The sequence below is a fragment of the Ictidomys tridecemlineatus genome, unplaced genomic scaffold, assembly GCF_052094955.1.
Source record: "Ictidomys tridecemlineatus isolate mIctTri1 unplaced genomic scaffold, mIctTri1.hap1 Scaffold_143, whole genome shotgun sequence".
In the NCBI taxonomy this organism is placed as follows: Eukaryota; Metazoa; Chordata; class Mammalia; order Rodentia; family Sciuridae; genus Ictidomys; species Ictidomys tridecemlineatus.
The window spans coordinates 197,653-222,820 of record NW_027521268.1 but is presented as its reverse complement, the minus strand read 5'-3'; the positions used below and the strand labels follow the sequence as shown (position 1 = coordinate 222,820).

General features: G+C 34.6%; 1 protein-coding gene across 2 annotated transcripts; it reads right to left on the bottom strand.

Annotated features, from left to right (window-relative positions):
* Window positions 1-1,812: 1,812 nt before the first annotated feature.
* LOC144372659 (transport and Golgi organization protein 1 homolog) lies at window positions 1,813-22,510 on the bottom strand. Of its 2 annotated transcripts, XM_078035967.1 has the most exons (22): window positions 22,238-22,509; window positions 21,014-21,145; window positions 18,696-18,717; window positions 17,686-17,774; window positions 17,372-17,449; window positions 17,174-17,284; window positions 15,879-15,950; window positions 15,595-15,699; window positions 14,829-14,951; window positions 14,626-14,731; window positions 13,550-13,605; window positions 13,371-13,461; window positions 13,061-13,199; window positions 8,214-8,315; window positions 7,305-7,365; window positions 7,154-7,189; window positions 7,009-7,076; window positions 6,789-6,889; window positions 6,470-6,607; window positions 5,425-5,501; window positions 3,658-3,820; window positions 1,813-2,640 (listed from the first exon to the last, which is right to left on the bottom strand). In XM_078035967.1, exons 1-22 carry the CDS (start codon window positions 22,382-22,384, stop codon window positions 2,357-2,359), a joined length of 2,301 nt encoding a protein of 766 aa, XP_077892093.1. In that variant the 5' UTR covers window positions 22,385-22,509; the 3' UTR covers window positions 1,813-2,356. The 2 variants fall into 2 exon arrangements, with proteins under 2 accessions (XP_077892093.1, XP_077892094.1); XM_078035968.1 differs by lacking the exon at window positions 3,658-3,820 and having other exon boundaries at window positions 2,417-2,640; window positions 22,238-22,510.
* Window positions 22,511-25,168: the final 2,658 nt, after the last annotated feature.

Here is a 25,168-nt window from a genome sequence, read left to right as displayed (position 1 = left end):
ACCACTGAGCCACAACCCCAGCTGCCACCAAAGAATGGGGTTATATGGAAAAAAAAAGAGGATGCTTTATATGAATGTCTTTCATCAGCATTAAACAAACTTAAATTGAACATTGTCGTCAGCTTAGCTTTAATTCAGACCTGATTGACCAACCCCCCCCCCCAAAAAAAGGTGATTTTATCTTGAAGCAGTTAACACAAAGCAATCTGTATCTCACAAATTAGTTGTTTAAATTTACTTTCTAGTGTGGGAGGGGATGAGTCACTGGACAATAATTACAACTATAGCAGTAATACTTTCAGGTTGAAACACTACTGCTTCACAAATGAAATGATTTTAGTAACTAAACTGAAACACAATTTGCTGGAGAGGACTTCTAAAACTTTTGAGATACAAAAGTATAATTGAATCAGGGGACAGTATTCTCTACACAACCTGTATATTGGCAGATACCTTGGGCTTTGCTACAGAAGTGGTACAATCAGATGGATGTAAGGAGAGGCAACTATAGGTGGGTTCAGAACTGCTCAGATAAAATACGTAGAATGCATTATAACTTACTAATAGAATAAATACAAAAAAGGCTTTAGAGGGAAAACTACTGTTGCTTTGAATAAAATAATAAATCTGCCTTTCCTTGAAAATCTATCTTCCTAGCTGACATCACCTTTATTTAAATGCTATTTTAAAATTAGAAGTTTTAGTAACTTCAGCATTGCCTTGTGTCCTGTAGAGGTTGAAAGATACATTCAAAATTGGTGTTTGTGACTTAAATTTTATTTTACATGGTTAAAAATGGCATAAGCTATTATATGGTTTTCCTCTTACACACACAGCTGCTGCTTCTAATATTAAATGGAGGTTATGTAGATTGAATTCTTCCTAAAGGACTCAAATTCTTTTTATTCTGAGTTATCTTCAGTAGTTTAGAGATTTTGTTTCACACTGAAGCTTTTGCCCCTATTTTGAGAATACTTAGGGGACATAAAAAGAACAATGATATGTTATGTTCTAGGTTTTAACAATCCTATTACTTTCTAGAATTTAAAAGAATGGAAGAATATGGTCTAGCAGTAAAAAAAAGTGGTAGGCTTTTATAATTTTATTTAAATCTTAAACCTCTTAAAATGTACTGTTAAAATTGACGTAATTAATATTACAGTTCTGGAGAGCTAGTTCTTAGAAACATTGTTTTAAAGACAGTAGTTACAGATTCAGGATTTGCTTTAATTGATTTTTAAATAAAATATATTTGAGTATCTATCAAAAAAAGAATTTAATTCAGCCCATATTAGCTGATTATAGACATTATAAGTTTATGAGTTTCATTCATTCTTAGAGGATTATACTTTTCTAATTTTTTTATCATATTCCTTGAAAATCAGTGGCAAGGTATGGGAAAGAGAAGAGTGTGTTGTGTACATTTTTAAAAAGAAATTTCCTTATTTTATAGACACAACATACCACCTTATATTTTACTGTTATAATGCAATAATGACAAAAGCAGTAGAACTTCAGGTCAAACAACTCTTGCTACTAATGTAAACTCATTCTCAGAAAACCATTCTCACATAGACAGTGGTTAGAAAAAAGTACAGGAATGTGCTACAAAAATAGAGCCACAAGACTTCTCACAAGTAAAAGAAATCCTCTATAGAAATCCACAGTTGACCAAGGTCCAGCCTCCTTAACAGTGAGCAACAGGGAATATGCTGCCAAGTCACCATCTTCAGTTCTGAGAGTGAGTTTACATGCTTCCCCAATGGCACAAAGTCTCATGACGATCCAATGAATCAACAGACACTTGGGAAATATTAATAAACAATTTTTTATGAACTATTACAACAAAGAACTTCAGCAAGAAGGAAAATGAAGTTTATGATCTTTGAGTAAACATTTTTAGCGTAACAGTCTCTGCGACCAGATATTGAAAGAGAAAAAAATCAAGCTTATAAAACACCATTTCTCTGTTTTCAACTGCAATACACTAAAAATAGGATAATGGAAATACATGTTCTTAAAGCATTTCCACAAGAAATGTCCATAATTATGACATTCTAAATCATTTAGCAATTGTATATGCTACATTAACTAAAACAAAGATATTCCTTATTGCACATTTTAAAATTGGAAGAATACTCTAGCTTAAGTGGGGATATTTAGGGGGAAAATATTTTGGCTCAAAATGTATACTGCGCCAAGGCAGCTTTATTCTAAAAACATAAATCTTTTAAAATAAACTTTTATATTTTGAAGCCAATAATCCTTTAACTCGATGAATAGTTCATAGTCCATTTTCTGACTAAGTGTCAGAGGTTAATTTTACAGGCCCTGTTTTAAGGCCTGTGAACATCCCTCACACCTGAGAATCAGGTGTAGGTGGAGCTTCATCTTTAAAGCCTGAAGGCATTAAGTCTTTTGCAGCAGGTGGTGGCCCATAGTCTTGGGGACCATGAGTTGGAGGTGGTAATGGGGCACCAGAAATGAAGTACTCTCTTGGGCCAAATGAGCCTAAAGGTCTAAATGGTGCTGGTGCAGGTTCTGGAAAAAAATCACGAGGGTCAAAAGGCAAATCCCGTTTTCCAGGTGAAACACCTGGTGCATATTCTCTGAAGCCTATTGGTGGATGAATACCAGGACCTGGAAAATAAAAAGGAAGTTATGTAAATACCCAGAAATTTCTGAACTAGGGTAATTTCAAGTATGTTGATATTATAGTCTTTAATTTCTCTCAAGCCTAGAACATCAACTGGTGAACATCCTGACTTGCCACATGAGGCAAACTGAAATGGAACAAGTTTAGGTTATAGACTTTGGCCAACCAGCCATGAAGCAACATATTAAGGATTTAAATATGGCTCTACCTAGCTCCAGGCTTGTCGTTTTTCTTTTCCTACTATATAATTGCAGAATTATTTCTATCTCACAAGAGCTCCATTTATATTTGGAAGTACTATATTACCATGAAAAGATGATAGATTATGAAATAAGAACTTTACTACATCAAAGAAATTTTGATAAAAGGAAATCCCACTATTTATTACTCTATCCATTAAAAATTCATGAAGTATTTCAGCATGGACTTTACACATGCCATCAGAATCAAGGTGCAGGCCCTCCAGGAAAAGGCCTTCCACAGCCACCTAATTAAATCAGCAACATTTATTAGATCACTGTTAAATCCTCCTCTTTAACACTTCCCTCTGACTTTTCTCAAGGTAAGGAGGGTTTGACTTTTCCTTTTCTATATTCTATAACCTACTGCTTATGCTTCCATTATGGGTGATTACAAACTTTATGTTGTAGGATTTTCATATCTGTGACAAAATTTTAAGTTATGGCATGCATCTCATCCACCTTTCCATCTATTGCAGTGCACATCAACAGATTTTCAACAAACATCTGCAGAAGTAATATTTCTGGCTTTTCTGTATATAGCCCCTTATCCTTGTCTATGAGAGATAGCTATTGCCTATCTCAGTATAAGATTATGTAGTGTCCCATATGTGCCAGAAAACTGGAGGAAAAGTTAAAATGTACTCAGCTTTATCCTTTTATTGTTAAGACCTGAGATAGCAACCAACTGTTTTAGGAAGCAATAGAAGTGGAAGATGAATGTGATTTATAAGTCAATCACTACTATTCAGATCATCATACCAAAAGGTGGAGGAATTGGCTGAGGCCCAAAAGGCCCACCGAGCTGAAGTGGCAGTCCATACCGAATGGGAGGTGGTGGAGGCCATCCCATTGGGGGTCCCATGGGGGGGCCCATGAAGGGTACCCCTGAGAAAGGAGGGGGCCCTTTCATAGCCATATGAACCTGCAATTTAAGATTTGAAAGCAGTTAAAAGTTTTAAAATTCCTATGTATTAAGACAAAGTACCAACACCGATAAAAGCTAAAACCCCAAACAGGCACCTGTCCAGAGAACACCATCAGTGCAACAAAACTCTACCCACCCCTCCTGTGTATTCCCACTGACAGCTTACAGAAGTTGGAAGGATGCCACAAGAGGGACCAGTTTGTTACTGATTATATCTGCACAGGAAAGGGAAAGGCAAGAGGACTGGCAGAGGTTGTTAACAGAGGTGATTTCTGACCAGTATGTCATGTTGTATTCACTACAATCTATTTCAAAGGGACTCCCCCCCTCCCCATCACTTCCCTTTCATCACAATAGCTCATTACTTCCATATTAAGAATGAACAGAATAAAATGAAAAATCCATTCTCTACCCATGTAATAATAGCTACTATTCAGAGTATCTTCGGTAAGTCTTTCATATATTATTCAACCTCTGAGATCTTTAAGTAACTGTCTTGTTTTAAATAAGAGGGAACAAAAGCAAATGGAATATCATAATTTGTTGAAGGCCACACTGCAAATTAAAGAAACTCAATCCCAGGTTTGCCTCCAAGCCATGCTTTTCCCACCTCTACTCCTCTCTAACAATGGGTCTTTGCTCTCTTTTAAATCTTCTACTACAAAGGGGTTTGGGGTCTTATCTAAGCTGCCCTTAGATTTCTCCAGAGATGTATATTCCTAGAATATATATACACTGGAACTTGAGAAGTATTTTCCATCACAGTGCTATATACACAAATTAGGAAGAAAAGGCTTTAATATTTACTTTCATTTAGTGTACACCATTTGAGATATTGATTTATCATTTCCTATGAGTAGTGGGTTTGAAACTAAACAATTAAAAATTTATTTTATTATAGAGCTGCAGAAGACCTACCAGATATAATAGCAACACAGTTACAAGAGAATACACTTATGTGAACAAATGAGACCATTGCTTGGGACTGGCTCAAGAGGTCATTTCAGATTATCATTGTTTCACTGAAACAGTATTTCACTTTCAGAAAATCTGATACCAATCTAATTCAAATCACTCAAAATAGGGTTTGCACAAATGGAGGAATTCTTAAATAACATTCTTCCAAACAAAAATAAAAATGATGAATTATATAATTTATAATGAATTTACTTTGCCTTAGAAGATTCAACACAAAACACCATATAAAGTTAGAGTGATAACTTTTTACATTCTGTAGTTCATTATAGTTGTACACACTTAAGCAACATTCCCAAGTTAAGGAGAAAAGTAAGCTCAATATTGCATGCAGTTTAAAGCAAACAAGATCAGTGTCATGCTCTGAATATCCTTCCCAGAAATGCACAGAATAAAACCCAATTCAGTTCTCAACCTCTAAGTACTTACTCCAACTGGATGCTCAGTCAAAGAAGTAATGGTGGAGACTGAGGGGGTCTCAGGTTCTTGGGGAACAGTTTGCTTTTTAAAAAACAAATGGGATAGTACAAATAGAACACAAAGAAGGATAAAGCAAAGAGAAAGTACTGTAGGAAAGCTACATGTTCCTGCATGACCACATGATTCACAGTAACTACAAAACTTACCTTGCCCTCATTCGTCACCTTAGCTGGAGAAGAACTTCTGGAGCTGCTGTTCATGTGAGCTGGACCACATCCTGGGTCTGTTAGAGATCAAAGAATGGATTCAGACTTAATCTAACATGAAAAGAATAAAAATCCTCCATCCACAATTACAGATTCTTTGAAATTACTTGGTCCTTTACCAGAGGCAACGGGTTTCCCAGATGCCTCAGAAGACCAGTACGAGGTAAAGGTCCATCCATTGACCCTTGGGAAAGAAACAGAGCCCTTGTATGTATTTTTCAGAAGAAATAAACCACTGGTGGACAGGTCAGGGTTCAACAATAACTGGAAAGCAACATTAAAAATGGGTTGCCCAGGGGTTGGGGTCATAGCTCAGTTGTAGAGTGTTTGCCTAGCATGTGTGAGGCACTGGGTTTGATTCTCAGCACACATTTAAAAAATAAATAAAGATATCATGTCCATCTACAATTAAAAATATTTTTTAAAAAAAAATGGGTTGCCCAATACATAAATCACAATTTATGAAGAGACTTAAGTAAAATAAAGAACTGCCTTGGGTTGATAGAACAGCAGATTAATAAGTACTGGTCCTAAACTTTAAGCTATAGACTTGAAGTATGTGTAGGCTGTTTTTTCTTTAGTCTGTATAACCTGACTTTCAATCTTACCAAGACTACAGTCCTATTTAGAATTGGAAATAAGACTCAGTATTTCATGTTGGAAATATGTATGCTACATAAAGTTTAAGGCTACTTTTATAATATTTTGGAAAGGAACACCATAGAGATTTAATTTAAAGATAAAGGTTTACACTTCACAGTGTAAAATTTAAAAGAAAAAAAACAATATAGGGACCTCCAGGAAAAAAAAAAATGTTTTCTATTCTAGAACAGATTTTACAGAAAACATTCACAAAGATAACGTAAGAAATTATCTTCTATGTATTGTACAGGCCCAAATTCTATGTTTTTATTAGAATATTCAAAAGGGAAAAAAAAACAAAACCTTGAAGCAGTTTACTATAAAGCAACATGTGAATGCTCACCAAATCCGTTTCTGGGCATATCTTTTTGATTAAGAGTAGCAGAAGGAGGTCTTCCAGCTTGCTCTGCCGTCAGTGGAGGGGAACATTCTCCACCACTCACGGGGGCTGGACCAAAAGAGCCATTATGGTTCAGTGGACCTAAAGACAACAATGCCGTGTTACTACTTTAAGGTAGCCTTCTCCCTGACACCAACCCTCACCTCCTGCTTTAGCAAATCATTCAGATTATTTCATAACCATTACACACAGAAATAAAAAGTAATTTACATACATTCTGCACCAAGAAATAAAATAGCTCCTTTTACAAAGTGCCCCCTACCTCTCAGAGGAGGATTTTGTAAATTTGGTCTTCCCGGCATAGGTTTTACAATCATGGGTTCATCTTGCTGCATTGCCATCTTTTGGGTCATTTCCAATAGTCTTGAATATTGAGAAAGAATGGGCTGAATTATGAAACAGCAATCTATTCCTTCGTAGATAATATCTAGCATAACCTTAAAACACTATAAAACATATAGTAAGATACCAAAATCACATACTTCTGTCTCAAATTAGCAGCTTCCCTTTTCTCTTCAGCTATAGCTCTTTCTGCAGAACGAGCTTTGAGCTATTAAAGAGAAAATATTCAAATTCAGTTGCTGTAGGCTATGCACAAAATGAAGAAAAGGGGGAAAAAAATCTTACCCAATTATCATGAGCTTTCTTCTCCTGCACAGCAATCTGAAAAAGACAACACATTAAAAAAATATGTTTTTAGGGACTCATTATAATAGCCTATAATTGTCTGTATTAGATACAAAGAATTCTGCAACTACAGGACAGTATTAATTACTACCTGGTTTTTAAATGAGCGCTCGGTTTTCTGTAGTTCTTCTTCCAGTTCTTCAATTCTCCACCTAAGAATTACAACAATTGAATAACATTTGAAACATTCTGACCATTTTCCCTTTATTCCATCAGCTATACTTTTAAAGACTTTATCATACATAAGAAAAACATTTCTATAGTTATATGAATCCAGTGTGATCAAAACTAATACTACAGACCAGGTGCAATGCCACATGCCAGTAATCCCAATGATTGGGAAGCTGAGGCAGGAGGATCACAAGTTCGAGGTCAGTCTCAGCAATTAAGTGGGAACCTATGCAACTGAGACCCTGTCTCAAGGGAAAAAAAAGGTCTAAGGATGTAGCTTAGTAGTAAAGCACCAAAAATAAATAAATAAATAAAATAAAAACCTAATACTAATAACTTCTTTATCATTTAATTGCTAAAGATTCTGAATGATAAATTATAATTTCTGTAACGGTTCATCAGTGTGTTCTCAAGTAATTCTGCTAGAAATATCTTCCTCCTTAAAACATTTTTTATTTTTTTCAAATTATATCCATAGAAGATTTCCAAGGTCTATCAAATGCCACACTTTTGTGGGTCTTGATACATCACACAGCAAACTGATTTCTTAAAGAATTACTACAACAATCAAAACCCCCAGAATTGTTTGCATTGACCAAGTTCCCTATGGTCTTTCCCATTGGGTGTAAGTAAATTTTTTGTTAACATTTTTCATTTGTAAAGTTGAAATTTATTTTTTCTCCTGTGTGAATTGAATGTATTCATATCCTCTCGTTATTTATACTTCCATGCTATTTTCTTCTATCTACATAATGTAAAAAAAGATTAAAAAAGAAAGCTAACACTAGATCATTAGACATTGACACCCTCCTTTAGAAACTGAACTCACTTGTAATTTTTAACTTCCTGTACAGCGGAAACCACCGTTTCATCTGCAGCTGACAGCCGCTGCTCTTTTTCTAGTCTCTCATATTCTTCGTGGCTTAGTTTCCTAAAATAAAGCCAGTTATCAAATCAAAAGTTTCTCTTTGTAAATATCACTTCCCACAATTCTATAAAATGCTTAGGCACATAAAATAGAAATTCAAACCTGCAATTTCGTAAATCAAACTCTGGCAAATCACTTACATTTTCTAACTTCTCCTCTTAATTCTCTACTTACCAGTAAATAAAATAAATGTGAAAACAACATGTGCCCCAAGGGCAAGTATCCTGTGTGTAAGATAATAAAAACTCACTTTACTTTACTTCAATGTGGAAGATCAGGACTGATCAACCTAACATAATTAAACATATTAGGATAAAGCAGGGGATAATTCTTTTCTTGTTTCTGCCATGGGTAGGACACTAAGTATATCTTTGTCATGGAGGAACTCTTTTCTCAATCCAAGACTGGTACCATAATAAAGATATAGTCAGTCAAAGAAATAATCTTCTAGAATATGTCTTTTTAGCTATGCAATTAACGACAGAACATTTTTCACACTTTAGATATCTATTTCAAAAGAATTGCAATTAAGCAAAAAGACAAATCTGAGTTTTGATAATGTCTGAAAAAAAGCCAAACTGACCCACGATCAGAGTATTATCTACTGACAAGTTTTAACTCTGATCATGAAACTCAAGATGTTCATCTACTGAGACAAAGGTAGCCACATTTAATGATTCAAAAAATACTATTTTCTGCTATCCTTGTATTACTTTAGCCATAGTTCTAATTCAAAAGATAATTAAATTGAAACTTAATTTTCCATAAATCAGAAGAACTATAGTAAAAAAGGATTATTGATACCAAATAGAAAAAGGGGATTATATATTCTTATATAGCTTCTCATTTAATTCTTCAGCAAGTATTTTATGAGTGGCTATAATATACTAGTTACCTTGTAAGATGCTAAAGAATAAAAGAGCTCACTGTTTCAGGTATAAATGACACCTAAAGGAATATAATAATTTTCCCCACTGGCTTAAGAAGAAATATGGAGAAAACTGAATCTTGAAGGACAGAGAGAATTTTGTTTCCAATTATCAAAGAGTTAGTCTGAGAGTACTAAGAACAATCAAAACATCTTTATAAGAATATAAAATTGTGTTTGAAAGGATCCAAGCTAAAAAGGCAGTGAAGATACATGTATGTGGCCAAGATCCATTAGAAAAAGGAATCTCAGAATTACAAGTAAGGCTGGCACTTTAAGGTACTTTTCTCCTAGGTTTACCCACATATTGAAGATAACACAGAGATATAATGAGTCTGAACTAAGCCTTCATCAAATTCCTGGGCTTAGGGGAAAAAACAAGTGTTTGGGGCTACAAATAAAGGGACCCTTAATAAAATCCCTAGCCTTTCAGTTTAGATTAGAAAGTACTGCACACTTAAGTGATGAACAGGCAAAAAATCCAAAAGGAATAATACTGAAACATTGAAAAGACAAGTCATTTTTGAATTATCTTAATTGCTGACTAAGTTTAAAGTGACAGACAATCTTACTCAAGTAACCTCAACACTTTTCTATAAGAAGATAACTTCATCTTAGTCCTCAAATTTCATCTATAATTATCACAACAATGTTAGCCAATCAAAACTGATCAGGCACTCCATAAGACAAAATTCTGTGAGAAAAAAATCCCACAGAAAAGGAAACCACCTAATGGGGTTATCCGCACATGTTTTAAAATCACTGTGCTTTATATACTCAAAAAAGTAAAGTCAAGATTATGAATTTCAGGTTTGGGAATATAGTTTAGTTGTTAGAGTGCTGCCTTGCATGCACAAGGCTCTGAGTTCAAACCCCAGCACCACAAAAGAGGAAAAAAAAAAGATTATGAATTTTGTCAAAGGATTAGAAACTATAAAACCAAGAAATAGTTGAGTGTGGTGACCTACCTACAATCGAAGATACTCAGGAGGCAGAGGCAGAATGATGAGATTAAAGATAGCTTGGAAAGCAGTAAGACACTAGTCCCTTATGAGAAAGAGCAAGGAGTCTGGGGAGGTAGCTCAATAGTAGAGCACATGGCTCAAGGTCCTGGGTTTGAGCTGTAGTACTGAAATAGGACTGGGGTTGTGGCTCAGTGGTGAAGCACGTGCCCCACATGTGTGGGGCACTGGGATCAGTCCTCAACACCACATAAAATAAATAAAATATTGTGTCGGGCTGGGGATGTGGCTCAAGCAATAGTGCGCTCGCCTGGCATGTATGCAGCCCGGGTTCAATCCTCAGGACCACATACAAACAAAGATGTTGTGTCCGCTAAAAACTAAAAAATAAATATTAAAATTCTCTCTTTCTCTCTCTCTTAAAAAAATTCTATAAAAAATAAAATAAAATATTATGTCCATCTACAACTAAAATAATATTTTAAACCCTGAACTTTTTAAAATCCTAAACTCAATGAATGATTTTAGCAGCAGATTTGGGAAGTAAAATAAATCCTAGCGCTTTTAAGACAGGTCAGAAGAAAATATCCAGAAGAAGTAAATCCAGAATGTAGGAGGCAGGGGAAATCAAATTCTAATATGCATTATTATAATCGAGAGAATGAGGTAAAATCAACATTTAAAAAAAGACTCAAGAAATATTTAATGGTCCCAAACAACATAACTGCAAGAGGAAAAAGTGGGTGGGGTGGGGAAAACTACACCTAGGCACTTCCCAATAAAACTGTTAAAAAACCAGAGAAATGACTACAGGAACTAGGGGAGGGATAAGACCAAACAACAATGATAATGGACTCCTTAAAGAAAAAATTTAGAACAGATGGTAATTAATTGGATATTTTTAAATTGCTAAAACTAAGTAACAGTCAAAATTCAGTAGCCAAAAGAGAGATCCTTTAAAAATGGAAACTGGTTTTAACTCTAATCATGAAGTTCATGTCAACCTAATACAGATTATAAAGGTAGCAATATTTAGTGGATAAAATACTATTCTGTTTATCCTTGTACTACTTTGATACACTAATCAAATCTATCATTAAAGGACGATGTTCAAATAGAATGAAAATAATTTCAAATATGAAACCAACAGTGTAGAATGCAGAACTACAGAAACTTTAAATATGTGTATAAATTGAATGAATGTCTTATGGAGTTCACGGTATATGAAGTACTAACATACAATGCCACAACAGTTATCTGATTCGGGAGCTACTTAAAGCCCATAAAAAAAAATAATAAACCTATTAATCTATGTCAGGTTTTTATTAAATCCAGAATATATACCATGGCCTTTAAATTATGAGAAGATGAATAAAATTATAATTATAATTATATAATTACAATTATATAATTATAATTCCATTATAATTTATGATTACATCAAGCTTATACAGGGGATGAGGAAAATAATTAAAAATATTTAAACTATTAAAAAGATACAAGGAAGAAAAAAAGAACAGGTCATCAAATAGAAAGCAAATTCTTCATAAACCACAGGCACATATTGACATGGACAGACATATTTTAGAAAGTCCACTCAAGCAGATATAGAGAAAATTACTAAGAATTTGAAATAAATTATATAAAAATATAAATAATGGAGAATGAAGACAGATGACCTAGGTTAGAAACAGAAAAGATGACACAGGCATGAACTAACATAGTACCTGGGGATGAGTAAAAAGAGTACAAACCACAGATGATGACTGAATGAATTTTGGAGGAGTTGAGAAAAATAGTGCTATAATTTAACTGCATTACAAAGAAAATTAATTGCCATTTAGGTCATTCATATTACTAGTAGGGACAGAGAAAACAAGTGTTCTCTTAAATAAAAAGTGATAAAATGAGAAATGTTTCTTTGAAACAGGCCAGGCATTTAGAACTGGCCTGAACAAAAATTTGAGATTCTAAAAAGGTCGCTTGGAGATCACAGAATTTTAGAAAAGTTAATGGAAAGGTTTCAATATTTAATGCATTTATTAGGCACCAGAAGTCAAAATACCTAAAAATAGTTAGGTCTATAAGAAGGTCTGTCTTTGCTTTAACAAGATATATATATATATGCCGAAGAGTAAAATCAGGTGCAAACAAACAAAATCTGACACAAAAAACCTATTTTTAGAGAATTCAAGTATTTTTGTGGATTAAAAACTTCAAATGAACTTTCAAAAAATAACTAGCTCCACACTGAGAAGATTAATATATAAATATATACTACAAACAAGTACTTCTGTAATCATAACTCCTAAGGTCCTTGCCACAGTTCAATTTTTAGTGTGAACATCTGAGATATTCAAGTCCAAAACTTGTACCATCAATAAGTAAATATTATTCCTTTTTGAAGTTTTTATTCTACTAAAACATGTCATTCCAAATCACTCAGTATTTTTAAAGGTCCAGAGTTAGAGATAAAAGTTCAAAACATTAGAATTACATAACTGATCACAATGAAAGGTAATTAAAATAAATAGTGGGATCATAGAAAGGGCCTAGATCTTTTGAGAGGTATTTCCACATCAGTGACTGTTAATACCAGTTTACCACTTCCTGCCTTCATATGAATTTGACAATTGATTACGATGTCCTCACAGCCTTAGTTTATGGTTCCAACTACCTCAGGACTCTTAAGACTGATGATGGAAAGAAAAATGCAACTTATAGGAAACAAAACACAAAGGAAAAAAGACAAATCTCTACTTATTACAACTAGAAAAAATTGTAAATAATCTTAAGAAAAGATAAAATTATCTGTTAGTTCACACAGTGATAACAATAACAAACAATGAAAATCTTACTTTTGGAGTGCCATCTCATTTTGCTGGTAGAGTTCATTTAAAATCTCCACTTTCTGCCTAAGAGTTTTGCATTCCTCTTCCAGTTCAGCTTTAGAAGACCGTAGTGAATTGCAGTCACTTTCTAATTTCTTTATTTGGTCTGTAAAGGATAAAACAGCTTATCTCTATATGTGTACAAGGACTTAAGAACTTGTTTGAGGGAGTAGTGCCAAGAAAAGTAAGAAGCATGAAAGCAAGAAGCCATTCTTTATCTTTCCAATAAAATTTTAAGTCTTTTCAACATGGCAATTTCTTCTCAAGAAGAACCCACCTTCTAGATTACATATTGTGGACATCAAGGCGCTTTGCTTAAGTTGTAAAAGTTTTAGATCCTCTTCAACTACTGATATTGTAGTTTGTGTCTAAAAATTGCAGAAAAGAGAGGTATTCTTAAAAGTGAGGCACAGGAAGAATTCACAGGCACTATGGGACTCTTACAAAGAACTATACCCGAGAGACATCCATCATCTGCTTAATTTGATCTTTGATCTTCTCGTTCCGATCACCTAAAAAACAAAAGACTTTTAGCTTTTCCTTTCCTTACTTTTAACTCTATATTCTCCTAACTTCCCCAAACTAAAAAATGATTGTGTTCAAACACCGGAAGAAAAAAAAATCAATTAAATAATTAAACTGATTAGACTAATGACTTTTAAGAGAATTGCAAGCTTAGATTTAAAAAAAAAAAGAAAGAGGTGAATTTCAGACTGGGGTTGTGGCTCAGTGGTAGAGTGCTCACCTAGCATGTGTGAGGCACTGAGTTTGATCCTCAGCATAAAAATAAATAAAAGTACTGTGTCTGTTTTTTTAAAAAAAAGGTGAATTTCTAGTTTGCACAACTAAAATGTTATCTATGTTATTCTTTTAAGATAAAAGCTTTTCTTCTCTCTCAGATCTATCTTCACCTGGGCAAGTAAGTGTCTTGTTTAGAAAGATTCAATCCTCTATTTTCTCCCTGAATCTACTACCAGGTGTGGTTTGAAATACTTGCTATGTAAGCAATATCCAAGTTGGGAGAAAACATCTGGAAATATTTTCCTCATCAGTAAACACTGTTACACTCCCTCTCTAGCTTTCTGATAGTCTCTAGCCTCTGTTCTCACAGCCTTAGTTTATGGTTCCAACTACCTCCGGACTCTTAAGACTGACTGTGGACTTAAAACCACAGAGCCATAGAGATGATGAGTATCAAAATCAAGTATCATCTGCATAAGTTAAGAAATAAATTTCTCTTACTGTACAATGTTCAATACTTAGAGGTATAGGATGTGACTATTGTAGCTGCAGTGTACTTACTAGTTTTCAATGGGATAGAAAAAGTCAAGTGTTCTTCACATGCCTATTGCTACATTATACCCCAGCAACCCACCTCTGACAATGCAACAGACATATCTATAGATCCAGTGATATGTGTCTACAACCCTGAAGCTTAAGAAGAAATTCAGCCAGCTGAAAAGTGGCATCTGTATACTTAATTAAAGACAGGAAAGCAAAAAAGGATTCAACCTCCCTGAGACTGATCTTACCTGCTAACTCTCCATTGGTTAATTCATCTGACTCATCTCGACTTTGATCCTCAGATTCAGATTCACATTGTAACCGATTCAACTGTGTGATGTAATTAGTTAGAGCCTAGAAAAGAAGCAAAAGGTTGGAAGACTCTCAATTTTAATTCAAAGATTTCAGGAGAATTCATGAGATGAAACATGTATTTGGAGTATAAACTTACATTAATAGTGTCATCTTTAAGACTAAGCGTTACTTGTAAATCTTTCTGTGACTTCTCAAATGATTTCATTTGTTCACTGAGCTCAGCGTGTGATGTACTCCAGTCTTTCACTTCCTGCTGCAACTGAAAAGTCAAAACACATGAATTCCTATGGGTTAGGGAGGGGTTTCTGCACTGGATACATCAGGACCACAAGACTTAGACAAAGAAATACAGAGCCATACTCCTCGGTGGCCTCCCTCAATCGAGGAGGTTGAGACCTTGGTTAAGGAAGAGGGCAGAGTGGCCTCAACTCTCACAGCTGCAGTAAGAACATCAGAGCTATCAGGAAGTTGACCCTGTTTATTGCATTCCCCAGAAAATTGCTGCCAATTCAAATAATTTACCTCCAGCAGGAATGGCTGGGCACATATGACTGTCTCCTAAATTTAGATTCCTTATCATGTAATCTTCCCTTGGCCGGTGAATCAGTAACTACTCAAAAGAGGATCATAAAATACTTAATTTTCTGGTTTAAAAAGTTTCTTTGAGGCTATGCAAGTTAATAACTGATTGACATTTGATAAGAAAAGCAATAATCCAAAAATCCAAAACAGATGGAGACCATATATATGCACTCAATTTGGGGAGCATTGTTTAAACTTTGCATATCTAGAAAAGGTCCTACATGAATATTCCTTACCTCAGAAACAGATCCAAAAAAGATACAAGATAATGATATTCACTTCTCTAGTTTACATTATGTATGACATCAAATTTTATTTACCTGCTCTTTCTTCTTCTTAAGCATGGTATTTTCTTTCTGAAGCTGACAGCATTCCAACTTCACCTTCTCTTCACGAAGCTTAGCTTCATTAAGGACAATGTAAAGCTAATGCAAAACACTACAGTTAGTGAATTAATTCCAAAGAAAAAACAAAGTTATACTTTCCCAAACCACACATCATACAGTTCTCATTTTTTGCACATTTTAGCAAACCTCAAATTTTTGGTCTGCAACAAAACTAAGATATAGTATTAATATCCGTTAGCAAGAGTTGGCAGCTTTACCTCTGAAAGTTCAGAAGTATTCACTGAAATGACATCTTTAAGCTTCTCTATAGTTTTCTTATTTTCCATTATCTGCCAGGTGAAAACAGAACACAAAATATGCATTAGGATTTCAGTAGAAATACTGATATATATATGTGTGTGTGTGTGTACACACACATATATATACTAAAAAGATAAACACAACAAAATTTTTGTCAAGCCATCCCATTACATTTCAGGTAAATGCAGGGGATCCAGCTTTGGACTAAGCAAAAAATCAAGAACTGAAAGAGATGAGGGAAAATGAAGTCATAAATATTTCATGGCATCCACAACCTTACTGTTTATGAGATAACCAGAAAAAAAGGTCAAAGTATAGAAAATCATAATGCAATAAGTAAATAAAATGTTTTAAAGCACAGAAAATTAACTAATTAATTACTGTTTCAAGTAAACCAGTTCAAATTAGTAATTTTTTTCTAGTGATAGAGAAAAAAATTTCCCAAGATCATTTTTAAAATTTTCTTATCTGAAGTAAAAAATGATAAAATTTAAGGAAGAATAGACTAATCTCACATACAGAAGAAATCCAAAAAATTTATAAATATACCCGCTCCTTAAGGAAGTGGATACAACTCTGCAATCTTTGTTTGCAATGCCTGGGATTGAATCCTGGGCCTCATGTATGCTAGGCAAGTGCTCTCCCATGAGCTGCATCCTGAGCTTGTAACTCTTCATACTTTAACTGTGGGCTGTGCATGGTAACTTCCGAAGAATACAATATGAAAAGGATTGGAAAGAATTTTTACAGTGGAGAAATCTGATAAATACTACCTCAGCTAGGTGATCAAGCTTACTTGGGGGTAGGATATTTTAGAACACACTCTCTACTATGTTTTGCAACTTTTATGTAATTATAGAAACTTATAGAAATTGAAAATGAAACATGAATTGAAAATGAAATAAATTTTTTTTAAGTACAGAAAATTGATTAATTCATTACTCTTTCAAGTAAAAAGTAAAGAAATACTGTTCAACTGGACAATAGTTTTTTAGTTGTTCTGCATGTTTCCAAGGGCAGAGCAAAGCAATATGAAAATTATCCAAGGTTGAGAATAAAAATATTTCCTAGGCCCATAAAAATAATTTGTTGTATCAGTACTTAAAAGTTCCACAAAATGGGCAGAAGTGGGTTCAACTTCCTTGGCTCCTAATCTTACTTTAGTTAACAGCTAGACTAAGTTTAACTTAACCAATTTTACAAAATATTCCAAAAGCCAAATTGCAGTAACACTTAGCAGCAAAACTCTTACCAAGTCCTGATTCTTAGCTTTCTGTTCTTTCTCAGATTCTAACATAACATGAAGACTTTTAGCTCTCTCATCCAGAAGTTCATTAGCTTTTTCAAGAAGCTTCATTTTATCCTGGAAAAAATAGGTGTCAAGATTACTCACTCATTACATTTACTTTTGAGTTTAGAATGTAATTCCCCCCAAAAAAGGGATTTTTACCTTGTATTTAGTTGTTTCATCAGAAAGAATCATTTTTTGTTTCATGGTTTCTTGAACCTGTTTCTTTGATTCCTTCACCTATGCAAATAAAGCATTCAGAATTAAGATACACAAATTATAGTGCTACTATACAAGTTACTTCCAGACAAGTGACCCTTTCCAGAAGAAAGCAGTACTTAATACATGACTGCTTAGAATTTGGATGATTTGTAGGAAATAATGAAAAAAATTTTAAAATACAATTTTTAAATTAAAACAGGTAGAAATGATTCAAGCTAGAACCAAGGGAGAAAGAAACAAAAAAATAATTATACCTTCTGTTCATAATTTGACAATTTCTGCATTAGTTCTTCATTTTCTTTTATGAAATTGTTCACCTTTTTGGAAATTTGCTGTTCATTGACTAAAAGGGGGAAATATACAAGATTATTACAATCACTAAATGAAATTCAATTATTCAATCTACTAAAAGCAAAGACATGTTATATGGTACTATGAGGAACTACTTCTTAGCATAGCTATTATGCTTTTAAAAAGCAATCTATGCTTATTAGCAATAAGAGTATAAAAATTATTAAAATTTAAGAAAAATATAAGAACAATGATATTTTGCTGGGCGCAATGGTACACACCTGTAATCCCAGTGGCTCAGGAGGCTGAGCTAGAAGGATCCCAAGTTCAAAGCCAGCCTCAGCAAGAGCGAGACACTAAGCAACTAAGTGAGACTTGGTCTCTAAATATAGGAGGTTGGGCATGTGGCTCAGTAGCGTGCCCCAAAGTTCAATCCCAGGTACCCCTCCCATCCAAAATGATATTTCAATTTAAGCTTATTTCACAGATGGGAAATACAGTAAATTGTTGTAGCTTGATATTCCTCCCTTCTCAAAACACTTTCTTTTCAGAAAATGGAATCATTTAATTCTTTGCAAAGAAAAACAGAAATGAAAACATACTGATTCACATTACCATTCTTTAAATTATCTACTCAATTACTTAATGCATGATTAAATCATTAGCATAGAAATACTCTTCAAATGTAATACATCTGCATTATATCAATATTCAAAGTTAATCTGCCCCAAATTAAAACTTATCATCTCCCTATCCACAATTTGTTCCTCCTCTTTATCTCCTATCTCAAGAGTTGGAACCATCATCATCTACTCTATTATCCATGCTAGCAACCTAGGAACAGTAAAATTTTCAGGAGGTAAAAAAGATAATAGACATTAAAAGTCACTGTATCTACTTCTAACATACATAAAACACACATCAAACACCAATACAAAGGGTTATTACAAGTTTAAGAGACCTAAAAATTTACCTTGATATACTCTATCTTTTACCTAGAAGAGAGAAAAAAGATTAAATTTGATATCAAACATCTGCTCAATAGAAACAGCATTCCTAAAACAACAATCAGAATCATAACCAAGTGAGAATTTAATAACATTCTGGTTCAGGATAATAATTTATAGGATTAAAAATAAGTAAAGGTTAACAAGCCTTTTAAATTTAATTGGTAGTGATATTTCATAAATAGCCTCTGACATAAAAACACTAAGATATGCACCTTATTTCACAGTAAATATGTGTGTGTATGTGTGTGTGTGTGTGTGCGCGTGTGTGTGTGTACTCAAAATTATTTACTTGACAATTCTAAATAACCAGGATAAAGTCTAGAAACAATGACTATTCAAAAGGAATCTGAGGAAACAATATTAAAGGCATAATCTTTGTACTAAGATATGCCACTTTCACTCACCAGAAAACATCTTAGAACTCCAATTTAAATTTGGCTATTGGCTGAATTTAGAAACTAAGAGACTACATCATCTTATTTCTGCAAACCACTAAATGTATAGCAAGAATTCTGAAAGGGAAGACTGCTAGAAGAAAATGCACAAGCAACAAGAGAAATGACAATTAACATATTCTGGAAAGGACAAAAACAATCATTTCCAAAAGACAGCAATAAACTACCTGATAATAAAACGTAAGCAGAAATTTTTTTAAAACATCACTAAATTTCTTTATAACTTAGCATATTACTTGTCCTTTCAAATGTTATAAATGGTGATGGGATACTCAGATGTGTCCATGGATCATCCATGGGATCTTCGTAATAGGAAATTGCATTCAGAAAACTCCAACACAGAAAGAAATGAACATTTCTTTAATGTCATAGCCTTGCTAACCTTTTACTCAAAATGACAACAGAGGAAAATGGGAAGTAGCATAAAAGCAGTCATCTAAGGTAAGGACTAAAGTTCCAAAGTCAAATGCTGAAACTGAGGAGCAACAAGCTAGGAACCAGATCCCACATAACCTAGTGAAAAGAGAAACAGGTACCAGGGTTTTTGAAATGAAAGAAACAAGAGAGAGAAATATAAAATGTTGTCATGTTTTTCCCTTCTCTTTATCCTTCTATTTCCTTTTTCCTTTTAGCTGAGAAAAAGTTCAATGAGATTAGAAAATTCCTCACAGGAATCCAGGCAAACGATTCTTCTATTTAAGAAGGGAATACTTTCTAGGAGATTTTACACTCCATTGTACAAGGAGAGGAAACTTATCTTAACAATGATATGTCTGATATAATTAAGAAATCAGAAAAAGAACAATCAGATTTGAAAAGATTTGTATCCAATGCTTTTGACCTCTTTAACTGTTAGGCTTTTCATATGCAAAGTCCATTTACCTAAAATAATTTTCTTCCAATTATGTTAAATAACTATGAAACAGAATGACCTACAGTACAAACATAAGTATGTATAAGCACATATATATATATATATATATATATATATATATATATATATATACACACACACACACACACACACACACACACACTTATACATATATGTACACATATACACAGAGATAGACTAATTCTGCTCAGGAAAAAAAAAGACTTAATGAACAAAACATTTAATGGATTTTTGGACAACACATAATCTATACTTCCAAATAAAAAGGTATTTTCTGAACATATGATCAAATCATAAAATCTGGGAAAAATTTATATAAAAGACTGGAAAAATTATCTCATCTCCTTTTTCTCATTTTACTGTATTTCTTTGCAGCATTTCCCCCTGTTTATATGTGTTTATATTAACATACAGTTCATCAACATTTAAATCTTAGTTTCTGCTTTTTTTCCCCACTTCACATTTAATTGTGAGCATTTTCTGTACCTCAAAGCTTTGAAATAAATACATCTGCCTACTATTCCATTAATTGAACATACAATAACCCCTAAATGAATTATGTTGTGCTAAGTCTTCAATCTAATACACTGTTCCATTGAAAAACATTACCAAAATCTTCAAAGCATAGTTATTTCTTTAAGATAGATTACTAGACATATATGCTACATAAAAGGATATTTATCTAACCTATCCCATCTTTTATCCCACTTTTAAGACTTCTGATACATATGAAACTACTGGTCAGGATGGCTGTAAGAATTACCAGTTCTACCAACTGCACCCACACTAAATTATTTTATAAGGTTAGTTTGACTTAAACCACTAATCACTTTTAGCAACTGAAAAAGAAAATAAAAAGGGGGGGGGCAGTGACTATATAAAATAATCCTTGTGCTTATGTGCTGAGGTATAAGTAAGTTAATTTACTCACAAAAAGAACAGTTCTCCAAAAGAAAATGACAAAGGATACAATCCCAAAGAAAACAGTGAAAACTACAGGCTTCCATGGTAGTCCATAAAAATCAGGCCCAGGTTGAGTATCATCAGGCAATGTAGTAAACAGCTGAAACAGACAAATTAGAAGAAATGGGAAACCTTAAATTTATAACAAAACAGTCACAAAGAATCATGGCAATTCTAAACCAACCTCCTCATCAGAAATCAACCTCCTCAATATTTTCCAATAGCTTCTTCAAGAGAGAGGATACTGGCAGTCTCACATTTTTTGTTGGCTTGCAGTGTTTTCAAGTATAATGAATCTAAATACTTTTTTAAAAAATATTTATTTATGTATCTTTAGTTTTAGGGTGGACACATTGTTTTGTTTTTATATGGTGCAGAGGATCCAACCCAGTGCCTCATGTATGCTAGGCAAGCGCTCTACCACTGAACCACAACCCCAGCCCGAATCTAAATACTTTAAATTGAGCATACATTTCCAGTTTGTAACAGGCCCTATATCATCACATTGTCTAACACCTGGCTAGAATCCCTCTGGATCATTCTTTTCTCTTAGATAACCTGGTTTTTATAATTTAAAAAATTCATTTAAGACAAAAACTTAAATATATGAAAAAACTAATTAATTTTATGGCAACAAATAAAAACAATGATGATATAAGATTTTAAATCTTACTTCCATTCCACTCTTATATAAACAGATAAGTGACATGTAATTTCAGACAACTCTTGAAAACTGGCTTAAACTTCTCTGAATTTAACATCCTTCTATAAAATTCAAAGCCTAATTTTAAATGGTTGCTCAAAGGCAGTGCAGTAAACACCTGCCTACTCTTCCCTGTTTTCACCGCCCTCTACAGGTAATAGGAGATAACTGTCATTTGGGCCCAATTCCCCAGCAGTCTCCGTAGGGAAAACACCTGTAGTAACCTTAGCTGTTTGGATTGTTGGCTGCATTTCGGAACATACCATGAGGTTGTCACCTCTATTCCGTCAAAAAAAAAAAAAAGTGCAAGTGGGGAAAGCTCAAGTACACTCTCACCGGCCTCGCTTAACAATACACTCAAGTCCTGCCTGCCTTGGGCCCGACACACTCCATTTCTCCGTCGCCACTACAGTCAGTGCACCCACTCCACCAGAACTCAGCCACCCGCCTGCCAGAGCTGGGGTCCCTCCCTGGGAATGGGACCGTCACCTCCAGTAGCTTGGCAATGAGGGCTGCGTAGAGCACCGACAGGGGTCCCAGGAGCTCCGGGTCCCCCGGGAAAGCAGTGACAGAAGGCACAGTGGCAGGTACTGAGTCCATGGTGTAGGGACAGCTGAGCGGAAGCAACGCTTCCATGCAGACCAGCACAGGACCCTCTTTCACCGTTTCCTACTTCGGTAGGACCCAGCGCAGGGGGCGGGTACTGGGAGTGAACTTTGCCTTCCTCCACCGCAGGCGCTTTCCGCCCAACGCAAGTAAAACGCGTCATCAGAGGAAGCCCCTGGGCCGACAGCAGTGAGAGGACAGAGGATGCAGAGGGGCGGGCAGGGAGCGGAAAGAACCAACTGCGGAGCCCAGCGGGGGACAGCGCAAGGAGAGCCCAGCAGAAGAGTCCAAATGAAAGGACTCCAGAAGGAAAGAGGCTCACCTGTCCCCAGAACTGGGAGAGGACCAGCGATTTAGAAGGCCCTGGAGGAAGCCAGGGAACTAGCAAAAGGGGATTATAGGCAGAGACTAGGAAAAAGGAGAAAGTCAGGCCTCCCAGCTCCTCCCAGAGCAAAACCCTTTTGTCAACGTGTTGAGACACCAGGTACCTACCTGCCCCAAAAGTGCAGACAGAAGAGGAGAAGCTTCTCCTGCTCCCTTCTAAAGGACTACTGCTTGGACTGGGCTTTCCTTCCCTGCTCAATCCAGTCCTGTTACTTTCTCCAATTGTGGATGACACTCTTTTTAAAAAGCCTTACCCTAAGGAATCATGTCATTATCACCCCACTCCGGTGGCTTCATTTCTGGATGCCACATTTTAAGGTTGCATGACTTGTGGAAAAGAACAGAATCATGAATAGCCCCCGAAAAGCACGTGCTAAAAATTGAAGAAACTGGGGACGTTTAACTTGGGGAGGGAATGAACCTATGTGGATCTTTAAAAATCTGTCATCAAGTTGATTATAGTCAATTCAAAAGAACAAGAATAAGCAGGAAAGCACTGAAAAAGAAGAGCAATGAAGGGTACAGGGAGGGCAGACTATATAATTAATTCATGTACCCTCGTCCAAGCCCAAGAATACATAGAGATTGTGGGACAGAATAGAGAATTCAGAAACAGAACCAACTGGACACTTGGGGTACAATAAAAGTTAGTTTGGGGAAAATAGACTTTCTAATAAGTAGCGTTACCACATGGAAAATTATAAAATTGGATTTTTCTCTACTTATTCAAAAGATAAACTACAAATGGATAAGAAACATGAATGTAAAAATAGAAAATAAACAAGTACTAGAAAATATTGGGTGAAATTTTCTATGTATTATGAGTGGGCAAAACCTGCCTCATTGAAAAAATCTTTCCTGGCTGTATCTAAACCTGCTACACACACACACACACACACACACACACACACACAGTTTGACAATGACAACCTGAGAAAAAATATTTGCAACCTATTATTGTCCAAAGAATCATGTTCCTGAAATATAAAGAACATTATAAATAAAATGGCCAGCAAACCTATACAAAAATGGGCTGAAGAAATAAACAGATCTCAGGAAAAGAAATGCAAATAGCTATAACATATGGAAACATGCTCTGCTTAGCTCATAATGAACAAAATACAAATTAAACCACACCAAGATACCATTTCTCACTTGCATTGGCAAGATCCAAATGTTTGACCACATACTCAGTAGGTGAGAGAATGTGGGGGAATACAAATTCTCAGATAAGTATACAAAATGATACAACCCTTATGAATGAGATTTGGCAACATCTCCCAAAACTGCTTATATATTTACCTATTAACTCAACAATCGCACTTTTTTTTTTTAACTTTTTCAGTGCTGGGGAAGGGTATCTAGGGCAAGTGCTCTACTGCTGAGCTATAGTCCCCCAGCCCTAACTTCTAAAGATACTGGGAATACAACAACAAATGTTTAAAACTTGTATTTACAAAACTATGTTATTCAAGCATTAATTATAATAATACAAGATGGTCACAAAAGGCTGAAACAACCGTCATCAATGAAAGTTGTTGAATAAACCAAAGAAGAAAGAAAATAATTTTAAATACTGCTAAGAGCTGGTTTCCAGAATATATATTTTTAAAATGAAGTAGAGAAAAATATTTGTAGAATACTAATTGTATCTTAGAAAGTGAAAAAAGATGAGTATATTATTTCTTATAGCTTTGAGGTAAAATTGACATGCAATAAATTACATGTATTTAAAGTGTGCAATTTGATAAATTTTAACATGAAATTATGAAATCACCATTATAATCAAGATAATATACACATCCTTTACTTCCAAAAATATTCTCATTCTCTAGGTAATTCTGCCCTTTGTCACCCTTCCTTCTTGCCCCCCACTTTCCCATTCCTCCAGCAAAATGTCTATCTTAATAGATTGCTTTGTATTCCTCAAGTTTTATGTGTATGGGATAATGTATTTTCTATGGCTTCTCTTATTCAGCATAATTTGAGATTCATCTACATCAGTTTATCTATCATCTATTTTTATTGCTGAGTAGCATTTCATTATATGTACATACCACAATTTGTCTATCATCTATTGATAGACATTTGGATTTTTTTCCAGTTTGGGGCTTTTACAAATATAAAATTCCTCCTATTGCTATATAACTTATCTTTTCTTTGGAAAAGAATGGTTGGATATGACTGGTATATGTTTACCTTTTTAAGAAGGTGATTCTACCACTTTATATCCCCACCAGCTGTGTACCCATCCAGTTCCTCCATCTCCAACCACTGAGCACAATTGTCTTTAATATTAGATATTTAATAAGTGTGTAGTGGTAACTCTTATGCTTCAAAATTGCATTTCCCTGATAATTATGTCAAGCATTTTTAATGTCTTTATTTACTATCTGTTTATCTTCTTTGATGAAGTGTTATTTTACAGGA